Genomic DNA, 22,192 nt, shown 5'->3' on the forward strand with positions numbered 1-22,192 from the left:
CATTTAACAAAACATTCACCATCACACTCGGCAGCAATTAGAAGTTGTGGTCGGTTATGCCAGAAGAATGTATTGTTCTAACTTAACAGGGAGCCATCCAGGAGACAAAAAGAAGCCGACAAACAACAGAACAGGTTTTGATAAGCAGTCTGGGAGCAATTATAAAGCAATAAAGTATCCATAAAATTGATAACCTATTTTCAACCTCAGGCTAGGTACAGACCTCATTTTTCTCCAATGATGGGAGCTAACCAATTAGAGCTAAAAGATGACCAGAGTGCAAAACAGTCTCTGGAAGAGTGGATGAGTCGGGAGGACAAAGTCAATTTTACACAAGCGAAACAGGAAGGAGGAAATACTACCAGCTGAAGGTAAAGGACCACGTTACCTCCTTACACAGGCTCTGTGGTGGGTTCTGCAGGCTGCCAGACCTATGGGACTTCTGCATGGAACACTGTGAGGTGTGAAAGTAGACTTTGAAAAGGGATATTCTTCCTTTCTAAATAAAAAATTGCATTATTTTAAGAAGATCACCTGGAGGGCAAGAAGGGTGCTCACTAATATGATTTCTTCCAGGTAAAAGATCTATCCTTGAGACAAACCTGGGGAGGTAATCACAGCCAGTCCCAGGCAGAGCGCTGCCCAAAAGGCTGGCCTTTGAGTTGGAAAAAAATTGAAGGAATCCATCTTAAGAAAGGCTTATGATCAGCATCACTGACCTGGAGGGGACATACATGATGCTATCAGGAGTCCTCTCTCCTAAATGTGCTGGAGATGGTGCTTTGAAATATATACTAAAACCAACTATTGATACTGCACTCATTAACTTCTTTTAAAAGCATACCAACGTTGACAGGATGTAAACCCAAGTTTTACCCTGGGCAGTCTGCCTCCACAGGAGCCAGTGATTTTTCAGGTGGTACCTCCCATGTAAAGGTTGCTATTATTTCTATCTTTTATAGTCATGACAAACAGAGTACTACTTCTGGTTCACTCCATCTTGCAATAATATGTCTAAACCAGGTAGCTCTCATTCTTCCTCTACCCAGTCTTCCTCTGTCATTCTAGACACATTTGGGTCAGTATTATGGGGCTCATGCCATGAATATACTGTATATTTTTTTTTCAGTTGCCTCAGCCACTAACAAGTACATGACAACCTGAACAATTACTTCCTTAAAATATGTAATGAAAGAATTTAACGGGGAAATAAAAAAACAGGAACAAGCTCATCTTACATACAGTCAGAGACCAACCAAACAGTATGGAATGTCTGTAGTTTGGGCCAGCTAAGACCTTGATTTTTAATGTATTATTCTTTTGTTTAGGATATACATCCAGGTAATGCTTATGGCTTTTGCCATCTACAGAGCCCTAAGGTCCCTTAACGCAGCTTTCATCATCTTTTCTTGATACATGCCATCAAACTACACTTCCAAAAAGGGTTGTCATTAGGAAGGGAGCCCCCAGGCACACATTACACAGTCGCCTGGTTCATATCAATGTGAAATGGGAAAAATAATCAACCGCTTTTAAATACAGCTTTAAAATCATGCAGTTGAACTTGCCTACATAGGCAGATGAAGTATCCTGTTGTCATTCCATGCAGTAGTAAAATTTACTACACTTTTTTTGTAAGGCAATAGCAACTTGACATATATGACGTCATCAGGTCTTTCTCTCTTAAAAGAGATTTTACAAAGCAGTAAAGCCCTCCTAGTATAACCTTTACTTTGGTCCTCTAGAAATTCTGGAACAGTTTCAGAATTGGTACAAACTATAGATGTATTCTGTTACTCTTCTTCCTTTCCCCCCTCACTGGATTCCTGTTCTTCCTTTTTCTTCAGAAATGCTTTTTTAAAGAATATCTTTTTTTCTGTCTTGCAACTCTGATACTCTTTCTCCATTCCCTCACTCATGAGTTATTTGCCGACTGGTTTAGAGAAAGACCCACACAGGCGAGGCATAGCAGCAGAGGCAAGAAGCCAGCCCCTACTCCTGAATCTGTGTGTACCTGTGCATGAGTCTCACCGCCAACTGTGTTACGTACCACAGTGCGTGCAGGGAGCAAAGACATGTTCTTCCAGGGGCACAGGGGCAAGTCTGTGTCTAGGAGTAAGCATGAACCTGTGGCTTTCACTACCAATATGAATCGCTTCTATCACAGATGACTTATTCTGCTACGCCTTGCAATGCCTTTCCACACATGAAAATTGGCACTAGAAGCTCCTATGCTAGAAGCATGGGAGATAATATTCTTTCCTGCTTTGGAGAAATCAAACTACCAGGCCGCACAAAGGAACCCAGCCAGCAGCCCTCCAAGATATTTTGTGCACCATGTTTTCTTTGTCTTTCCCTGAAACATAAATTATCAGTAGGTGCTGGAGGAAAAATCCAGGACCAGCTGGTCAATCTGACATGGAAAATACTGCATCCCTCACATAAACAACCAATTTCTTCTTCCTCTTCCACTTCCATCTTATCTGTCTTTGAGTGTTCGCAGTTCTCAAGGAACGTCTGACCTTTGACTGTATGATGTGACCTTTGACTGTATGACATGAGGGGTTTTTACTATGCTTATTACTTGCAAAACACAATTCAGCAGCCACTGGAGTATTTCCTGTTTCAGTCATACCCATGTTCACACTTTGAAGAGATGCTGTCATCATTTAAAGAGCTCTTCCATTACCAATTTTCACTTCGTTCTCAAAGATGCGCTCTGACAGTCTTAGCTCCTCACATGCACAATTTAACTAACCTCAAAAATACAGGCAGCAGAGCTATTTTAAATGGTAACATTCAGCTTACAACGAAAAGCATTATATGCTGATACAGCACCATAGTTCTAAAAGATCCTAAAGCATTCAAGCTCACTTTTGGATAGCTTCTATCTCACTTGTGACCTTCCTTTGCTCTGGTTTAGACAACATCCCATTCAGCTGCTGGACTACACCTGTGGAGGCCGCTCCCCCTCTGCAATGAGAAAGCAGGCTGCCTAAAGACAATGCTGCAAGGGTTTGAAACATCAATTAATGTACAGGCAATTCTGAATGCAAGTTGGTCTTCTAGCAATGCAACAGGATTTTCTGTAGTTTGGCTGAGAAACTCAGCTAGTATGCCATCACTAGAAAGTATTACAGTAGCCTTAATTTTTGCACAGAACAGACAAATTCATTGGTTTGAAAGGTCATTAGAGTAAATTGCAACGAATTCAATTTGTATCCCTCAGATGGATGAACGTATGCAAGTCAAACACAGAACAGTGGAAACCTCTGGCTCCAAAAAGTCTGCTGATTCAAACCTGCTCTTTAGGCAGCCAAACCATCCTTTCAGCTATGCATTATTACAGCTCGTGATTTTCATCTGATCTTTTTCCGCAGCTATGCTATTGCAGCAAATTGTGTCATACGTGAGCATCAAAAGACTGGTCAATACATGAAGAATTTGTTTGTCTTTAACCAGAAAGTTCAGCAAATACAAAATTATTTGTAATACAGACAGACATCATCACAGATGTCTCACACTCATTTCTGCACGTGTAAAGTGACATACGAAAAAAGTACAGGGCGATATATGGGAGAAAACACCATCAGCACAATACTGGAAAAGCAAACAAGCATAAGAACTAGTTTTAAAAACAGAAAGACCATGAAGATAGAAAATCAAAAGAATACCCCAAGCCTCATGTTTTAGCTTCACAGTACACCCAGAAGGAGAGTGACACACCAGAAGCACACCTGATTTAACAGGCTCCTTGTGCATAACTGAGAACAACAGAGCTAGTGAGCAGATCATCCCTGACTAGATGTATTGCATCATGCAGTAAGTCTTACCTAAAGCTTTCTGGGTATTCAACAACAGCCATGTTGATAACATCCAGTGCATGCTGATAGTGCTTCTGAGCTGAAAAGAGGAGGGCCAGCAGATGAAGTGAATTCATATCATCTTTGCACAGCTGCAGTGCTTCTTGAAGATGTTCTATAGCATCAGAAATCTGGAAGGATATGGGATAGAAATAAAAAGAGAATACATTTCTCCTTCAGTCCTACGTTATATGCCAAAGGTAAGAACAAATACTGTCGTTAGAAATCCAGAAGTTCTACTTAGGCATCTGTGAGAAAGGTTTCTGCTATCTGAACAGTCTGCCAAAATTAACAGACTGCATTGCTTGGAAAAAAAAAAATCAAACCACACATTCTAGAGAAAGGAGTCTGCAACATTACTAAATCACTGCTTATAAGCAGGAGCAGCAGTTGATCCAATCAACCCCCTCTTACTTTGGCATGGTGCTTCTATGCTGTAAACAGATCCATTATATAGGCCCAATTCTCAGCTCCATTGTCTAGGATGGGTGGCTAGCTCTTCACTGAGGGGAGAGCATTACACATCTCTGCTGCATTTTGTCTCTTGTGATGGCTGTGCAGGACCTTTCATGATGTGGATCAAGAACACATAAATTAAGTTTGAATGTTCAAGGGTAAGAGAGTCAAGATTCAAAACGCTGTCAGAAAAAGAAATAACTTTGCAAGCAGTGATATAAAGAGCAGACCTGACACTCACAGCAGCAGAATGTCATGAGAATCAAGTCTCACTTGGCAGAAAACTTAACATCTATAATGAATGTGAGTATATCACATGCTCTTTGTAATCCCATACCCTATTTTAGGCTATCTGTTCAAAAGGGAACTTCTTAGTATGTTTTCTTTCCTTTGGCTACTGCTAAGTTTTATATGGAGGATTTTCTTTAAGATTCTCTATTATTACTTGATTTTTACTTAATTGGTTAAATTATTCCAGATCTGTGTTTGGCCCTGGAAGCCTGCAGATTAAAAAAAAAAAAAAGTATACATTTCCCTTCCTCATGTATACTTGCCTTGTCCTTCCCTTAAGAGCTGGAAAATGTAGTTCCTCCTTTGCTATTGTGAGAACTTCCCACCTAGCAAAGCTCTGCAGACATTCCCCTGCCTTGGCATACCACTAGTGTCAAATTCCCACCGCCTCCACAGATCACTCAGGTAGCACATAACTAAGGAAAGCAACAATTACACTGCCGGCAGTTAAAACACAGATTGCCGATTATCTAGATCTCAGGTATACTTCTGGAAGCGTGGTACGTATTCTGCTCATGGAACGACTTCATCCTAATGTCCAAGTGACATTTTACTCTTGCTGTGAATCTGCAAGCCAAAGTACTTAACTACTCTATTACTGGTGATTCCATGCAAGTCTGGAGATCAGTGTGACTGCTCCACAGACATAACCCCAAACTGGCATCTGGCCCACAGTTTCAAAACCGCTGAATGTCCTGGCTTAGGTTCAGGTTGGGATATATGACTGAGTGCTCAGCTTTAATGAATTACTGCTTGTCAGTGGAGCTACTTTAACCACGTGTGTTATTATAGCCTACTGCAAAGGTAAACACATTGGCTTAAATCACCGATGTTCCCTCAGCAGCTTACTAGGACAGATTTTCTCACAATGTAAAAACACTAGTGATGACAAGACAACTTGGAATCAGACCATGCACAAGACTGTGATGGGCCCAGATCTGCCCATCCATGAAGTTCTTCAGGAGGTATATAAATCTGACTTGCTACAATGAAGCTGCTATCCAGACTCTTCTTGCTTATTTTTTCTATTTCTCTGTCTCAGACCTGCACAAGTAGTCATAAATAAATTCTAGATTTTGGGGAAAATAAGTTCATTAGAAGAAAAAGAAAACTTGCAAACCAAACAGCTGGAGGAGGCTTTGAGCAACCTGTTCCAGCTGACCCTGCTTTGAACAGGGATCGAACTGGGTGATCTCCAGAGGTCCCCTCCGAACTCAACTATTCTATGACTCTACTCAAAGATTTGGGAAGGTGATCCTAATTTGCTACTATGAATCAGACAAAGAATAATACTTGCAACTAGCGTCTTTACCGAGGGATTTGAAACTGTAAGGATACTTGACCTTACTTGCATATTAACGTGCAAACTAAGTCACTGAGACTTTGCTTTATGTGTGCACATGCCAAATGATCACACAACTGCAAGTTCATACCCCTACCAGAGGCCAGGTATCAAAGAAGCTCTTGGAGTGTTGTCACATACACAAAACAGAGCAGCACAAAAGCCAGTCGTGGTCACTCCTGCAAACCTGTGCCTGCTGAACACGTAGTGACATACTGTTGAAACAGACATAATCTAAAATAATTCTCCCCTGTTCTGTAGCATAGGGTTTGCAATAGTTACCTCTCATTTCAGTGCTTCCTTCTAGTACCATTAGAGTCACAGGCAATGGCTGTTTCTGAAAGTTAATTGTGCTTCCCTAACACCTGATTGTTTACCTTGAGCCCAAAAAGGTTCTTCAGTGCTGTAACACCATTAGTAGCCTGCACAGTACTGCTGCATAATTAGAAAGATGGACAAAACACAGATGAGAAAAAAACCCCAACTCTGATAATATGAATAGACTCTATTCCTTTATGGGAATCATTACACAAAACAACCACCTGCAATAGACCAGATGCAATGAAATACAAATTACATTTCTAGAACAATAAAAGCAAGATATTTGGCAGCAGTCAACACAAACTTCTTTTGAAAAGCAGAGATCAACCTATTGATGGATGCCACAACTTATTTATTTAAGTAACTATGTAATTTGAGAAAGATTGAAGCTGGCAGCCCAGGTGGCACCCTGAAACTCCAGGGGTGTATCAGAGGTAGGCTGCCAGTTTAAATTCCCTACAAGTGCTGCACTTCTAAATAATCCTATTTCAGCTGGACTGCAAGTCCAAGTGGGACCCGCAATTAGAAGATGCTACCCTTCTCCGATTCATCTTTCTGTTAAAAAATATACCACATGCGTTCTGCATGGCATACAGGTATATTCAGATCCCACTGATTAGGAAGTGAAGATACTGCAGCAAGCCAGAAATAGCATCTTACAGCACTACCAAAATAATGCCACATTATGGATTGTTTAGGCTGCCTCATATATAGCACGACTGATTTCAATAATGCTATATGTTAAAAACAATGTTGTGATGTTACAACTGTAGGTGTAAAAAGGAAACCAGTATGAACATTAAAAATAGTTCCCAACAGTAGAATGCACTTGCATATTTAGATTGGTAAATGAAACAGGACCTTCTAAGAGGATTTTCAGGCCTTATAATTTCACATCAGTTGTGAGTTAGCTAATTAATCATTAAAACTACCCTCTCCATCTCTTCCTATAGCACAGGGATTATAGAAAGGAGAACGCTTTATGGACAGGGCAACCAAAAACAGAGTTGCTACAGACCACCAGAACTTGAGGAAAGCAGGAGCAGACGTATCTGTGAGTTATTACTTAATTCTTGCTACAAACTGGTTTTGATCACCAGAAAAATCTAGGCCAGGACCTAGACAGAAAAGCAGCATGTTGCTGTTCAGCAGAGGCGGCACTAGCCGCTCTGGGAGAAACAGAGACCAGAACTACCCACATTCAGCATTTATCTCGCTGAAAGATGTGCCTCTCAATACCTACTAAAACCATGCTCCCCTGCTGGGGCAAAGACAAGACAGCAGTCTCTCCTTCTTGAAACCAGAGTAAACACTGTGGAGAAAACAGCTGAAATACGTTCTCTGGTGTCTTAACCAACATCTATCTTATTTTTACATCCAGACATTCTGGAAGGTGATAGGTGTTTTTTGGATATTGCCACTTGAAACTTCAGGTTTGTTGGCAGCCCACAGATGAAACTGGTAACTGAGACCTCTAATTCTCAGCTGCTGGCCCCTGGCTGTCTTTCCCTTCCTGTTTTCATGCAAAGAAAGGTCAAATCAAATCAAGTATTAAAATGGTATGAAACCCCCATATGTTGTTTTTATGTTTCTGATACTGATTTACATGGCATTCAAGGTCAAAAACAACACCACCACCCAAAACGAGAAGGGAACCTGCACTTAAAATTAAAAAGAGTGCTGACTCTCTAGAGTCATTTCCATAGAAACTGGCCTGCTAAAAAAAAAAAAGGCAAGGCATTAAAATCAGTGAGCTTTAAAATATTCATTCTACCTTGTTTTTGCTGATCCAAATGCTGTTGCCACAGAAACAAGAGAAGCAGCCGAACCAGCCGCAGGGAGTGGGGAGTTACAAGTCTCCTCTGTGGGTCGGCTCGGCTCGGCCAGCTGCCAGCCAGGCGCTGCAGGTGGAGATCACCACCACAGCAAACACTGACCTTGGCCTTGTGGCACTTCAGCTTTGGGGGAAAACCAGATTGAGACCCTCCTTATAAAAGAGGATATTATCCTTTGTATTTTGCTGAAAAACCTACCCTAAAACACTGCAGGGCTGACCTAGACCCTCCAAGAGTCACTGGAGTCCTCCCAGCAACCCCAGCAGTCTTCAAAACACAGAGCTGCGCACACAGAAACACAGGCACAAAGCACATAATCATCTTTCATTTTGGTTGCCGGTGGTTTTCAACTGCCAGCTCTGTGAAAACCCTTTATAACCACCCCTCTTCTTGTCACATCCTCATCGCATGTCAGAGGGAAGCTTACACTTTTCTGTTTCCCCTTTCCCTTGCCCAGTGCTCAGAGACAAGTGCTATTGGAAATATTTTACAGAGACTTCCAAGAAAGATGAATTGCCCCAACTTTGCTTGGCACTCTACTGGTCAGCCGCCTCTCTTGCTTTGTTCAATGAAAATGCTCTATGCAAGCTGATACCTAGATTTTTCAGTGTTGGGTAAGGTTACCTAATTTATTGCCCTTGCCTATGGAAACAAAAAGACCTATTTATTGAGAATAACATTCAGGTATTATATTATAACCTACTGTGCAGGAATGGCCTGATTTGTTGGTATTGTAGCATCACCTGATGAAAGCCTAACTGTGATGTTCAATAGTTAATGCAATCTATCAAAAAAAAGGTATCATTTATCTTTCAGTTAATTAGAAGGAGAGTATCTTAGATACTTTAAATAATTAAGGATATTAAAAATGCATTACCAAATGTTTATCAGTAAGTAAACTGGCAAAAGAAGAGTAGGACGTTTTATAGCAGTCTAAAAATAAAGATGTCTCAGGTATCTCCCCTCTCTCCAAGCATACGTTAAAAGATTAATATCTCACTAGATGGAGAAGAGCAGAAGCAGCATCGCAGGAGTCAGGCTGACACTGCATAACACACTTAGATCACACACCTATGGTAGCAGGGGCAACTGGCAGAACATCAAGGATGAAAATACACAGGTGAGGTAGACAAAAGAGAGAGTGAACATGAGGACAAGAGACTGAATGGAAAGAACAGGAGGGAAGGGAAATGATGAAATGAGATATACGAAACAACACTGTAAAGGCAGGCTACAACTAGAGAAAAAGAAAGGGTAATGAGTTAAAATACAGCAGACCAATAATAGTGAAAACAGCAAAGAACCAATTACTACAAAAATCTTGATTTTTAAGGATAGTAGCTGAAAAGCTGTAATGCTTTTACTCATGGAAAGAAGCAGAAGAGGCAGCAGATCAGACAACCTCCCTAAGAGGCAAAAGCTGTAAGAGAAAGGAGGGTAGCTGGATATTTTTTAATGAAAGACCCTGAGCAAACTGCATCATAAAGCAGCCAGTAGGCAGATGAAAAAGTTAAATAAGCCATTTTAATTACTCTTTCTTATTGCAGGCTCCCTTACAACACACTGCTCTCATTATGAAAGGGTTACAAAAGTGGCATTATCAAGAGTGTGCTCTCTTGGAACAATTAGTTTAACCTAATGAACACACAGCTCCCCTAATTAGCTCAGGAAAGTAAGAAAGATCCAACTGTTTGACTCTGTAGTGTAGACTAAGGAGAGAAAACTGCTGCAAGCAGAAAGCCTGCCAAAGGAGGAAACTATGATGATGAAATTTCAAATTGAGTTAGAGAAGCATTTAAAAAATAGGGGCTGCTACAATAAAGACTTTGGCTTTTAAACAGAAGGGACAGAGAAATAAAACACATCCCAATTATAAACAGAAGGGACAGAAAAATAAAACATGACCCAAATGTTTTTTCTGAAAGGCAGCACAGCGTATTTTCTGATCAGCTTAATTTTTATGAGTTAACACCTGCAGCAGCATTCAAATGCCAACTAATCCCACTCGCTGCAGAACTCCAGCACCCGTCAAAGCCTAACGCTGAACGTACCCAAGTATGGAATAAACCAATCCCCAGCGCAGACAGCATGCGATCTGGTGTGATACAGAACTGGGCAATAATGAGAGAGCTTTTGGAGTGGCCTGCAGCACGGTGCAGCATGATATCCAGGAAACACACCCCACTTGCCCCACACGGACAAAGCTGCTCCAAGTGGGAACAGCACTGCTCAGGATTTAGAGCTGAATGCGTGCCCTAGTGAAGGTCATTCCATGCACTACAGAATAATTATTTAATAATAACGGAAAAAAGCCTTACACAAACATATTCTGATTGCTTGCTATAGATTACAATGCAGGAAGGAAGGGTTCCTTAGCAAGTCTGGGTCTTGTTCAATTGGACTGTCCTTCTCCCACCCTCTCACGGCTCAGTAGTTGCCAATTACTGCACATACCTGTCTGACAAGAGCCAGCTGCAGTGACAGGTAGAGGATGATTTGGTGATCTTCTGGGGCCAAGTCACGCGCTCTTTAAGGACGATCACATAAAAAAAAAAAAGAAAAAAAAAGTGACTGTTAGCTTGTACTTCACCGTGAGTCACACACAAGCACAGAACAAAACCCAGTCCTCTCCTACTGAAAACCAATTCAGTAATGGGAGCACACCGAAACTAGACAAAAAGCAAATCAATCCTGGCCTGGCTAAGCCAGGCTTACAGGAACAAGTATGTGAAACACAACTGCCAGGATGTTATCCAACCTACATGCTCCTTCACTAAATACCACTTAATGTTTTAGAACTTGGATAACGGATATGCAGGAAGTAGCTCTTAACGCATGGCAAACCCATTAAAGCATTATTTTAAGTAATTTAGGTGAGGGAGATAGTCGTTCAGCTGGTTCCTATATTGCCACTTCTCAAACAATAGCAGAGTTTTAGGTTAGCACTGGAAAAGTAATAATAGTTTCTGCAGTTGTTGTGACTATGAGCATCTAGAGGTCTAAAGATCATGAGCCCATGACGTGAGCTGGTGCTCCAACACACAAAACATCCTCTGCCCTGCAGCTTCTAGTCTAATGGTTGACAGTAGACTCCTGATGTGGAGAGGGAAGATAATGAGGATTTGATGACAGGAGTTGAGCCTGGGCCAAAACCAAGGCCCTTACTTCTCAAGCCTGGACCTCTTAGATACTACCTTCTAGCCCACAGCAGGCAACAGTGTGCACTGCAGGGACCCTGTGGCTAGTGACAGCTGTAGTGTCTACAGAACCAGACACTGAGGCCCTTCACACAGGCTTGTGCAGTGCAGCAGCCAGGGCAGAATCATCCCGCTCAGACTACACTGAGCATGAAACGGCAGTCTGAGCTTGCTAGCCCGTGGAGAAGCCATTAACCAAAGCAACATGCAGGTAAGTGTTTTGAGGACCTAACTAGGAGCAATGTGGGGCACTGGCTCATGCCACACTGGCAGCCCAGCCCTGGGACCAGTGGATTATTGCCTTGCTGACCCACAGAGCTCACTCCTAGCTCTGTGGCACAGGGAAGTCACTTCACGTGGAAGAGATGGGGAAGAGGAAAGTCCCTCGTAGCTGATCGACATTCCTGACACCTCTTTTTGGGCTGCATTCCAGGACCTGCACCTGCATCACCCTGCCCAAAGCAAGTACAATTAATGTCCTCATGAAGGAAAAACAACAGGCTCTCAAGGCTGGTGGTTAAAAACCCTACCAAAACTATTCATTTGCTAATAATAAGCAAACAATCAAAAGAATTACTTCAGGAAACAAACCACACACCATTTTAATGGCAGCCACCTCTCAAATGCCATCTTAGCCTGCGAGCAAGAAGTTGTTGGACTTGTTTTTTATAACTAATGTCTCTAGAATGAATTAATTCAATTTGAACTGAATGTGTCCTGCAACTTTGCAAGTCAAAGCAGCGCTAAAGGCTTCTGAAGCAATGCCAAAGACATCAAGGTCTGTACTAATTGCACAAGTCATTAATTTGTCTCCCCACTTAAAAAAACCAAACAAAACCCAAAACCAACCCCAACAACAAAACCAGAACACCTCCCACACACACACAAAAAAAAAAAAAAAAAGAAAAAAGAAAAAACCAACCACAAAACACCCACAAACCCCTAAAACTAACCAAAACCCAAACAACAACAAGAAGGCTCCACAAGATGGAACCTAGCTTTGCCCTAAGCTGTTGGGAGCAGGGTGAGCCACCTCTTTGGCAAGCAGCTCCTGTGAAACCTTCAATAGCCTCTCCAACAGTAAATAACAGGGAAGTTCACACGGGTGTATGGGAGAAGAGGTTAATGGTACTTTTGGAAAGAAACAAAGTTACGTTACTGCTCAGTATTCTGAAAAAGTATTAAAAAAATATTTGATCCAATCTTCCAGCTGAAAAGGCCACTTACAAAGATGGCTACAGGCTAAACCATGGATTGAGATCATACATGTACTTTAAAAACAGGTGAAAAACAAGGAAGTGAAACAGAAAGAAAGAAACCAAACCTCGGGCATTTAGGAAGACACTAGTAACCAGCTCACAATCACAACATCCCTGTTGGCTGTGGTTTGAGTACTAGAGTACTTGAGTTTGGCTAGAAGCTTGTGTACTTCCTAGCTAGAGTTAAGATACCATAAAAAAAAGTTACATCCAGTGGGAAAGGTCAAAGGATAAAAATAAATGCAGTTTAAAAGCACTGTAATTACATCAAGATTGGGCAGTAGTGAAAGTATTACATTGCAGTCCAGGAACTACTGCAACTACTCCTGATCTAAAAAGTAACCACATAAATTGCTTTTTAAAAATTTATCTTTCAGATCTCCATAGGGTAAATATCCAGAAATACATCCGTGGTTTCAGCTTACTACACACTCTTGCAACCAGTGCAAAACAAACATGCCGGACTCCTCCTTGCTCAGCATGAGAAAACCAGCTAAGATCCAGTAACATGTTCAACCTACTACATCTGGACTTCGAGATAGCAGAGATCTCGAATTTTCTTCACTTTTGTAATGTGTTTATTACAATTTATTTTTAATATACAAACTATTTAATACAATTTATTACCATACCAAACCCAGAACTAGATAATTCAGGCCAAGATTTAGATCACAGAAGCTTCCATTTAATTGCCATCCAAAGATGCCTACAGGCATCTATATTTACAGTATTACCTGCCCAAACACCACCTTGTGTATTTCGGTTGGCACAACTTAGCCTTAACAGGGTCAGGACGCTCACACCTCACCTCTACTACAACAAAACAGTTCTTAACCCAAGCACTTGAGGTAACTGTAGCTACAGAGGAATTTAATTCACAGATACTTTCAGGGCAGAGCTATTGCATCAGACTTCCCCACAAAATACAGGGGTGAGGAACAGCTGAGTGGTAATCACTTTGCATGGCTAGTTCCACAGCCCCCTTTTCATACCACAGCTCACTAATCACTCATTAGGACGGCAATCACCCCCTCTCCGGTAAGCGCACCGATGCCAGGTCACCTCACAGCAGCCTACACCCTGGTGGTGAAGGTACTTTCCCACCAGGAGGGAAACAGTTGAAGCCTGCCTCACACAGGAATGGAGACAAAACCAGCTTTCCACATCCACCTGCTGCCATCATGTGAGGAAGCTGTATCTCCAGGCACCGTAGAGCTCCCTGCAGCTGATTTGGTGCTAAGGTTATTTCTGGTTAGTGGCAGAACAGGTACTCTTACCTTGGATATCCAACCAAATATCACTGCATTTAGCCATCACAGAAATGGTTTTGACAGACTGTTGCTGAAACCTACTGAACTGGTTTTAAACTTTCAGGCAAGGATGCTTTACAAAGAAGAAAAAAACCCATTAAAACCAACAATTATTCTGAATTCATCCAAAGAAATACACAATGCAAGTATCTGCAAGATTCCTACTCACCTCTCCAAAGTCTGAAGTGCTTTCTTGTTTAATTCATCCTGAGTGCCCTTCAGAGTAGCTGCAGGACAAAATACAATGCCATTTAAGAGTTGAATTCAATGTTTCAGATTAAATAAATAAATAGTTACACATGCACAGAGTATTTCAAACTGGGAGCACAAAAATGTGGAAATCTGGTGGTTCAAGGCTGGAAAACATGCCATTTTGTTCTTGAACAGAAGAAAAACAGTATTTAAATCTGAATTCTCAATTTCATTTTAAATAAAGACTCTTCCAACTCCCTTGTCTGAAATGCCAAAACATTTTTTATGTACATATGCCACTGAAGAGGTCTGGGAGGAGAAGGGGCCATATGCTAACTAGATAATAAGACAATAAGAGGCCCTCTGCCAGATTGGGGTAAATGCTAAAAGCAGTAACAAGCAGTATATTCTGACTCAGATACAGACCGTCTCCACCACCGTCCTCATGTAGGAGGGTGTTGCAAGTTGAGCAGGGAACACCAGGAGCCAGATTTACAACTCCAGGACAAAACCCTTGACAACACACCACCCCCCTGAGACCATGACAGACTTTTAGTCTACTTCAGGGGTGGCATTAGCCACTAATGCTCTCCTTGGTGCCTCTCATTACTTGACCGCTACACTCACTTCTCAATGTGTGAATTAACTCCTACCAAAACCATAAGAGGAGGAGAAGAATCAAGTACTTGTTATGCCAGAGTATCTTATCATCATCATGAGCAAGGGGAACAGAGGAAGAGCTTAGAAGAGCAAGGCTTTCTCAGGTGCAAAATATCTGGAAAGCTAGTGACAATTTTCAGACGTACATTGGTTGTCTTATTCTGGTTCTTAGTTTTGAGATTTTGCATAGCAGTTGTTTCTTGTTCTGTCTATCCTGAATTTGAGATCTACTGGTCAACAGCACAAAGTAGTGAGGAGTAGTTAATCCATCAGCAAACAACCACCTATGAATATATTGACTTCAAACATCAAGTCACTGTAAACTCCAGAATAGAAAGTAAGTAGTATATACATAAGCAACAAAACCAGATAAAATTCAAGTATTCTTAAAAGCTGTTGAGAGGAATGCGTTGTGTTCTACAAGACGAACAAAGGTAATTAGTTTCTTTGGACTCTGCCAACACGCTGGTGAGTGAAACTTTGAAAGTAATTTATTTTCCTGAAGTAGTTATAGTGATCAGACCTTTTTTATTCCTGCATCTTCTGACAGTTCTTCAAAACACCCGGTTCATTTGGGAGGAACAGTAATCTTCATAACTTCCCACACCACAAAGATCAAAAACTGCTTATGCCACAAAATCTACTCTAAGTAGTAAAAACTGAACAAAAAATTTGCAGTTTAAAGAATAAATTTGAAGGCGTGGACTTTCATGCAAAATGCAGCATTTATTAGAAGTAGCTGGAAATAATTTACTTTCAATAGCCTTAAATTGAGTGTTCAGGTCCACTGCCAAATACTGGAAAAAGACAACAGAAGAGGAGAATTTAAAAAAATTTACAAGAATCAAGATGGATGTAAACATAAAAATTCTTGAGAAAACACTGGAAAGGAGCTATGAACATTTATCCAGAAAAAATATGTCGGATTTTTTCTCATGGAAACTACAAGATTCCTTATGTAACTTAGAGCAATTCCGGAGATGCCACATAATGAGGAGCACTGAAGGAAATTTTACTGTTTGCCCCCCAAAATTTACATCAAATGCTAGGAGAACTTTTAGGTTCCACCTGGTAAGACTTCTGACTGATGTTCAGCTTGTAGACAGGAAGAGCACAAACTATGTTATGGAAATGATTACAACTAGTTAGCTTTGCCTCTGCACTACTGGAAAACAGCATGCGAGTCCCACCTCCCACGATATCAACTGCATCTTCAGCTAGAACTACACTGGAAATCTAGTTGTCCATCTCTAGATTTGAGTCCGACTTGGATAAACACGTTGAAATTTGTGTTTGGCAATACCGAGGACTGATGCTGCAAGTTAACTTTGCCATTTACAGGGCCTTTACAGCTAAAGGAGATAAAAGAGAAAACAAGCAATGAAAAGTGATTTTGGGAGGGATGCATAAGAAGCAGCTTGGCCAGGAGGTCAATGGAGGTGACTTTCCCCCCTCTACTCTGCTCTCGTGAGTCCCTGCCTGGAGTACTGTGTTCAGCTCGGGGGCCCCAGTGCAAGACAGACATGGACCTGTTAGAGCAGGTCCAGAGAAGGGCCGTGAAAATGGTTAGAGGGATGGAGCACCTCTCCTATGGGTAAAGAGGGTAGGGTTTGTTCAGCCTGGAGAAGAGAAGGCTCCAGGGAGACTCTATTGCAGCCTTTCAATACTTAAAGGGGGCTTATAAGAAAGATGGAGAGAGGATTTTTTACCAGGGCCTGTAGTGATAGGACAAAGGGTAATGACTTATCAAAAATTAAAATAACCTGCAAAGCGGTTTGACCACGGTAAGGCAGAGAGCACAGGGGAGTTTAACTTCCAGAGGCTTCAGCAACTATCCCTGTAAGACACAGTACTTTCTGCAAATGCCACCTTAGGAGCCCAAGATTTATTTTCTAAAGCACTATTTTAAAATAATTTTTTTTAAAAGAGCTGAAGCCTTACTAAAAGTCAACAGGATCTTCAGCAACATTTTGGTACCTAAATACAAAGCTCAAGTCACATTTGAAAACAGAGGAGGTCACATTCTGTGTTAGTAACCAGGTGCAGCACAGTAAGTGTGAATGCATGGAGTGAACCACAATGCTGAGGATCAGCATCAACACTACAAAGACAGGGACGGGGTTTAGTTTTAGTGTCGTCCCACAGACTGAACACTCACTAGCAGCTGCAGCACCATCAGGCCTATTTATGTAGCACATTAGTTTTATGGGAAAGAATTCAGTTTGTGTAGTACAAAAGTGTTCCATTATGCGAATCACAACATAAGTGGGGATGATGGAGAGAGGGACTTCACCAAAACACCAATATGCACGTACCCTTTTGCACACATCAATGGGTTTCAAAAAACATTAGGTGTCTTAACACCTAATACAGCAAGGTGCACAGTTTTAGCACCCAGAATTATAAAGATTGTATGTGTTGACTGTTCTCTCCGGAAGCAATAATGATGGGTTTGTTCACTAATAAGCAATGTCTATTTTTTTATTTTTATTTTTTTAACATTAAATCCGTGCTGTCAGAATACAGATTATTTATAAAATCCACAAGGACTGACAGAAAAAGTTTCCAATTCAGTCCCTGATCCATGGCCTTACACCAAAATTCTAAATGAAGACAGACACAGCACACACTCTCATCTCTGAAAGAGTGAGGGTCTGTTAAATCTACAAAGATTTCACAAAATGTGAGGTGGTGATGTTAAGATTAGAAGAGCACTTGTATTTCATAATGCATTCTCAACCAGTCTTTCCTCTTTAGCCTTTGTTAAATTCATCTCACCTTTCCCTGTGTTCAAAGGATTCTTCACCAGACCTAAGGGAGGCAAAGTTGACAATACAGCTTATGTCAAAACTGGAACTACAAGAGGAAGACAAAGGTTTGCTGTTGACTTTGACCCATTGGGAACAGATCTGCAAAAAATTTAGCATAGCAACAGATGGACATTCTGTACGAACAAGAGATTTGTGCTTCTAAGAGTGAGGCAAAAGTGGCAATGACTTCCTCTGAGGACACATCTTTCAGCTACTTCAATGAGATTTATTTCAAGAAACACATAATTAGACATTAAGAACAAGGAAGCTACACATACTGCTACCCAGCATAAGTTCCAGGAAGTCTTATTTCATCGAGGCGTGAATCTAATAGTTGTAAAGGGACTTTGATAATTACCAAATGTTCCCACAAGTTCTTTGAATTGTCATTCAGTAGGATTCTCTCTTCTGACTCCACTTTTTAGCAAGTGCTTTTTTGCAGGTCACAAAGGCTTTAATATAACTCCTCCGTACCTCTGTCACACAGGAGGAGAAATATTTGCTAAAAGGATATATTAAATAAGAAAGCCTGACCTTGAATGGAAGTCATTTTGATATAATACTGTGAGCTTCATAAGGCAACTGGACAAACACTTCTGAAACACTTTGCTACCACTGAATATGCTGACTCACTGAAAGTCAGCTCAAGCAGAAAGTTATGGAAATCATATATTCATACAGACATTTGACTGTGTGCCTGCATATGTTGCTATGAACTGGTACAAACACAATGATAAACAAGATTGACAGTATGAGGCAGGATTACATAGAAGAGTTGCTATCATCCTTTCAGCAAGTTCTACTCTTGCTTCCTCATTGTGATATGCTATCTTTTAATGATACTAATGAAAAAAGGTCTCGTTAGTGAAAATTTGATGTTTTCTAGTAAAATGCTGTTTCATATTTATGATTATCATAAGTATGCTTTTGAAAGAAAAGACTAAATGGTTTTAATAAAATATAACCTGAAAGATTGAAATATACTCTTCAGATTTCCCTCAAATAACTGAGTGACTGGCCCTGCTGACTTAAAGGCTAGAGATACAAGGAGAAGGCAGATCTTTCACTGTTTCACAACATAAATCAGATGCTAATCTGGAAAAAAAATCAAATAAATTTGTTGTGAAGACCGTCTCCTTTACATTAAAAAGGATATATTACATCTGAACCAGTCTTTTGAAAACTCAGAGAAGACTTCCATTCCTGAAGAAGCTTCCAACTCACGTTTTGCTGCACCAAAGATTTTTAGAGCTAGAGTACAGCACATTCCTCTACAGCTCCGTTCTTTAGAAACTACCTTCTTTCCATACTGAGGATTAACAAATTGATCATAACGGGCTAATAGAGAAAACCACCTATCTCCAAAAATAGTCTCTGAGATCTTGTGTAGCTTTAGGGACAGTTTAAACAAAATCTAGGCAAAATGCCCTAAAAGGTAGGCTGTTAAGCAGAAACCAATGTTTAATGAACTTAAAAAAAAATTTATATATATATATGAGAAAGTTCAGTCTAGGAAGGACATATGTTTCTTGACAAGAACTCTCCAGGAGGAAGTGTTCTGAGGCATAGAAATGGGGAACTGAAGAGAGCTACAGTGCCTGTTAGCCTTCGTGTTAGAAACCAGTTCTCAGAACAGCTGATCAGATAAGGGTGACTGAAAAAATACACTGACTTGCACTACTGAAGAGCACAAGCCACTTCCTCATATAGATGCCTTGCAAAATTCTGCTGTAACTTCCAAGGCCTACATACTTCCATGATACCATACAGTCATTTTAGCTTTGTTTCAGGCTCATTTGCTGGAAGAAGTCGGTTTGCTTCTACGGGACCCATCTGACAGAAAAGACATTGCTTGCATGGGGGCAGAACTCCTAGATGGGTTAGGAAATGTACTAGCTCAGCCATCATTCAAAGAAACTATGTTAGGAGGCCTTCTGCCTATGTTAGAAGTCATAGAAGAAACAAAGACTGTTCCCACCTGTGAGCTTGATGAAGGTCAGAGCTAGAACTCTCCCAAACACTGGGACTTCAAGCCCTTCTGGCCACCAAGCACCAAACCAGCAAGAGCCCATTGTCCAGTCATTTAAAACCCAAGCAAGCAGCAATAAAATAGATTCTTACACTCAGTGATCTGTGTCTAGTCAATATCCACACATACCTGCGAGGCAGATCTTTTTATCTAGTTTACTTCTAAGCAGAGAAAGAAACAACATCGCAGAGAGGTTGAATCTCTGCGAGGAATCAGTATCATGCCAGGAACTGAAGTCAAGCACTTCTGACTCCAGTTCTTGGACTGTATTTCTTTATGTGATTTACCAGTGGGTGACAAAATAGATATGTATTTTGTCATATGAATGAAATAGAAAATAGATGGAAAGCTTGACTTCTTGTTGTGTAAATAAGTGAAAGAAATGTATTAAAAATACTCAAGTAAAGCACACTAAGCATTGTCGGCTGCAGTCAGATTATCACCTCCTAAGTAATGATTTGCATTCCTTCCTTTACTTAAGTTCTTCACTTTTATTACCACAGAGGACAGCTCTCCGAGCAAGTGAACAGTCCCTATCTGTCTTGCAATCTGATTGTTTTTCATGTCCAGTCAGCAATAAAAGCAGGGTTTCTAATAAATTTCCATTGCTTGCACTAAAGACTTTGAACAGATGCTCTCTATACAACGTTCCTGACAAACAGGATAACTCACCATCAGTAGCTTGAAGACTGTATGTCAGGCCCAGTGCCAGGTAACCCTTTGCTAGGGACTCTCCAGCATCCTCACCCAGGTCTATCACCATTTTAGCAAAGTATTCTCCTTCTTCCAGCTGCAAAATAGATAGAATGAGACTTATAGGCACTTCCTCTGTACCTGCTACAATTAGATTACCCCATTAAACTTACCTGTAAGTGATCCGAGAGCCATTCATACAAAGGCCTTCAGTGGTCACAGTAAACACTCATAGAAAGGAGGACGTAGAAGGTCAGATTAGCAGACCTTGGTACACATGCACAGTTTTGAGAAAAGTTTTGGTTTCGATTTAAGCATCCACCCCAAACTACTTCCAGATGTTTAAGGTTAATGAAGGACACTATCTTATTTTTTATTTCCCTTCAGGCATGCTGCAATCATGCGACCTTAAACACAAATGTTGGACCAACTGCCTAATACACTATCCTAGCAGTGCATTGAAAGGTCTATCAAGTTTCTTCCTTCAAAGGAAGACCATCTAGTTTCGTTGTATGATGTTTTGAAACTTTAGCAAATTTTACTTCCTTTTAAAGTGTTAGAAAAGTAAAACAAGAAAGCAAAACTTCACTGCAAGCTTTCAGCTGCTGCTTGCAATTCTGCTGCCACAAGAAGGGCAACAAATCCAGGACACAAATTTTGATCTGAAACACCACACTACCTTAGCAGCTCATGCTGCACTAGCCCCATTTTGCATTATTTGCAAAGACACAGTTCCCTTGAAAATGCATTTTATATTACAGATAATAATGGGAAGAGAAAGCAGTCATGACCTCTCAGGATCAGTCTCCAAACTGGTGAAATACATAAGCTGGTCTCTTTTACTACAGTACAGACTGCTCCCCCCAACGCTCCTTTTTAGCCAGCCACGCAGATCTAAGTCTAATGAAGCTTTAGTATCTTTACAGTTTGAGTTAATGATAAACAAAAAAATTTATTACAGAATAGAGTGCTTCTCATTTCTAACTTTAAACTCTCATATCATCACTCACCCATTTTAAATAGAAAAGACTAAGAACTGTAGACTGTACATATCTGGAAAGGTGCAGGCAAAAGCTGTAAGTAATACTTGAAAGACACAGCCTACAGGAAGACCTCATTTCTGTAAAAGACAGTCTGCAGATCTTGTTAACCACAATCAGAGCCATCCCTAATCAATAACCAGACACTGGAAAATCATCCTTTTAGAAACTTTTATCACATGATAACTGACTTTCTGGGATGGGGTTGTTTAATTCTGAGAAAATACATTATTGTTTGAAATCCATCTGTTTTAGGCACAAGTACTGCAGACGTAACTGAAACGTGCTCACTTAATATTCAGCTTTGTCAGATGTCAGCACCTCATGTTCCTTAACATCTCAAAGGAGTCACCCATAATGAACTGAAATCAAAACATACCAGCAGATCAGAAACTCCCCTTCTGCAACGATTTGTTAATATGCTGCCTATGAACAGAATCTACTTGACTTGATACACTATCCAGTCAACGGGCCTCCTAGTTACACCACTTGAAGACATTCAGGTGACAACATTAACTAACGGCTTCATAAATAAAGGAGTTGGTATTTATTAGATGGTATCAAACATAAAAAAATTACTGTTAACGTAAGTGTGAAGAAAAGCTGAAAAGTGCAAGTGAAGAAGCAATCTCCACTGCTTGGGTCTCTTCCTCACCTGCACAGCTCCCTGAGGCCATACAATTCAAACTAGACGTAGACCAAGAGTTCCTAAATTTCTGAAACCTCCGGTCAGTCCGCCCAATGACCAACATGTATTTTCTCATCAAACTCTTCCCTGAAAGCACTACAAAAGCATTAGTCTTGCTGGTTGCCTAGTCAACTACAAATCTGGAAACTACGGACTGAAACGGGAGTACTCACTCCCTTGGGACATACTTGGGGCTACCAACTACA

The 22,192-nt window shown here is 40.7% G+C and overlaps 1 protein-coding gene across 4 annotated transcripts in view; it reads right to left on the reverse strand.

Annotated features, from left to right (window-relative positions):
* TTC7A (tetratricopeptide repeat domain 7A) overlaps positions 1-22,192 on the reverse strand; it is a 172,238-nt gene that overhangs the window by 88,816 nt on the left and 61,230 nt on the right. For 3 of the 4 annotated variants that reach the window (XM_040611419.1, XM_040611417.1, XM_040611420.1), the window contains exons 12-16: positions 20,238-20,355; positions 17,505-17,537; positions 14,044-14,101; positions 10,563-10,635; positions 3,834-3,994 (exon numbers count right to left, since the gene is read on the reverse strand). In XM_040611419.1, the coding sequence (XP_040467353.1) occupies positions 3,834-3,994; positions 10,563-10,635; positions 14,044-14,101; positions 17,505-17,537; positions 20,238-20,355 (443 nt within the window). The remainder of the gene's footprint in view (positions 1-3,833; positions 3,995-10,562; positions 10,636-14,043; positions 14,102-17,504; positions 17,538-20,237; positions 20,356-22,192) is intronic. The other variant, XM_040611418.1, reaches the window with a different exon arrangement.

The sequence above is a fragment of the Falco naumanni genome, chromosome 12 (assembly GCF_017639655.2).
Source record: "Falco naumanni isolate bFalNau1 chromosome 12, bFalNau1.pat, whole genome shotgun sequence".
Classification (NCBI taxonomy): domain Eukaryota; kingdom Metazoa; phylum Chordata; class Aves; order Falconiformes; family Falconidae; genus Falco; species Falco naumanni.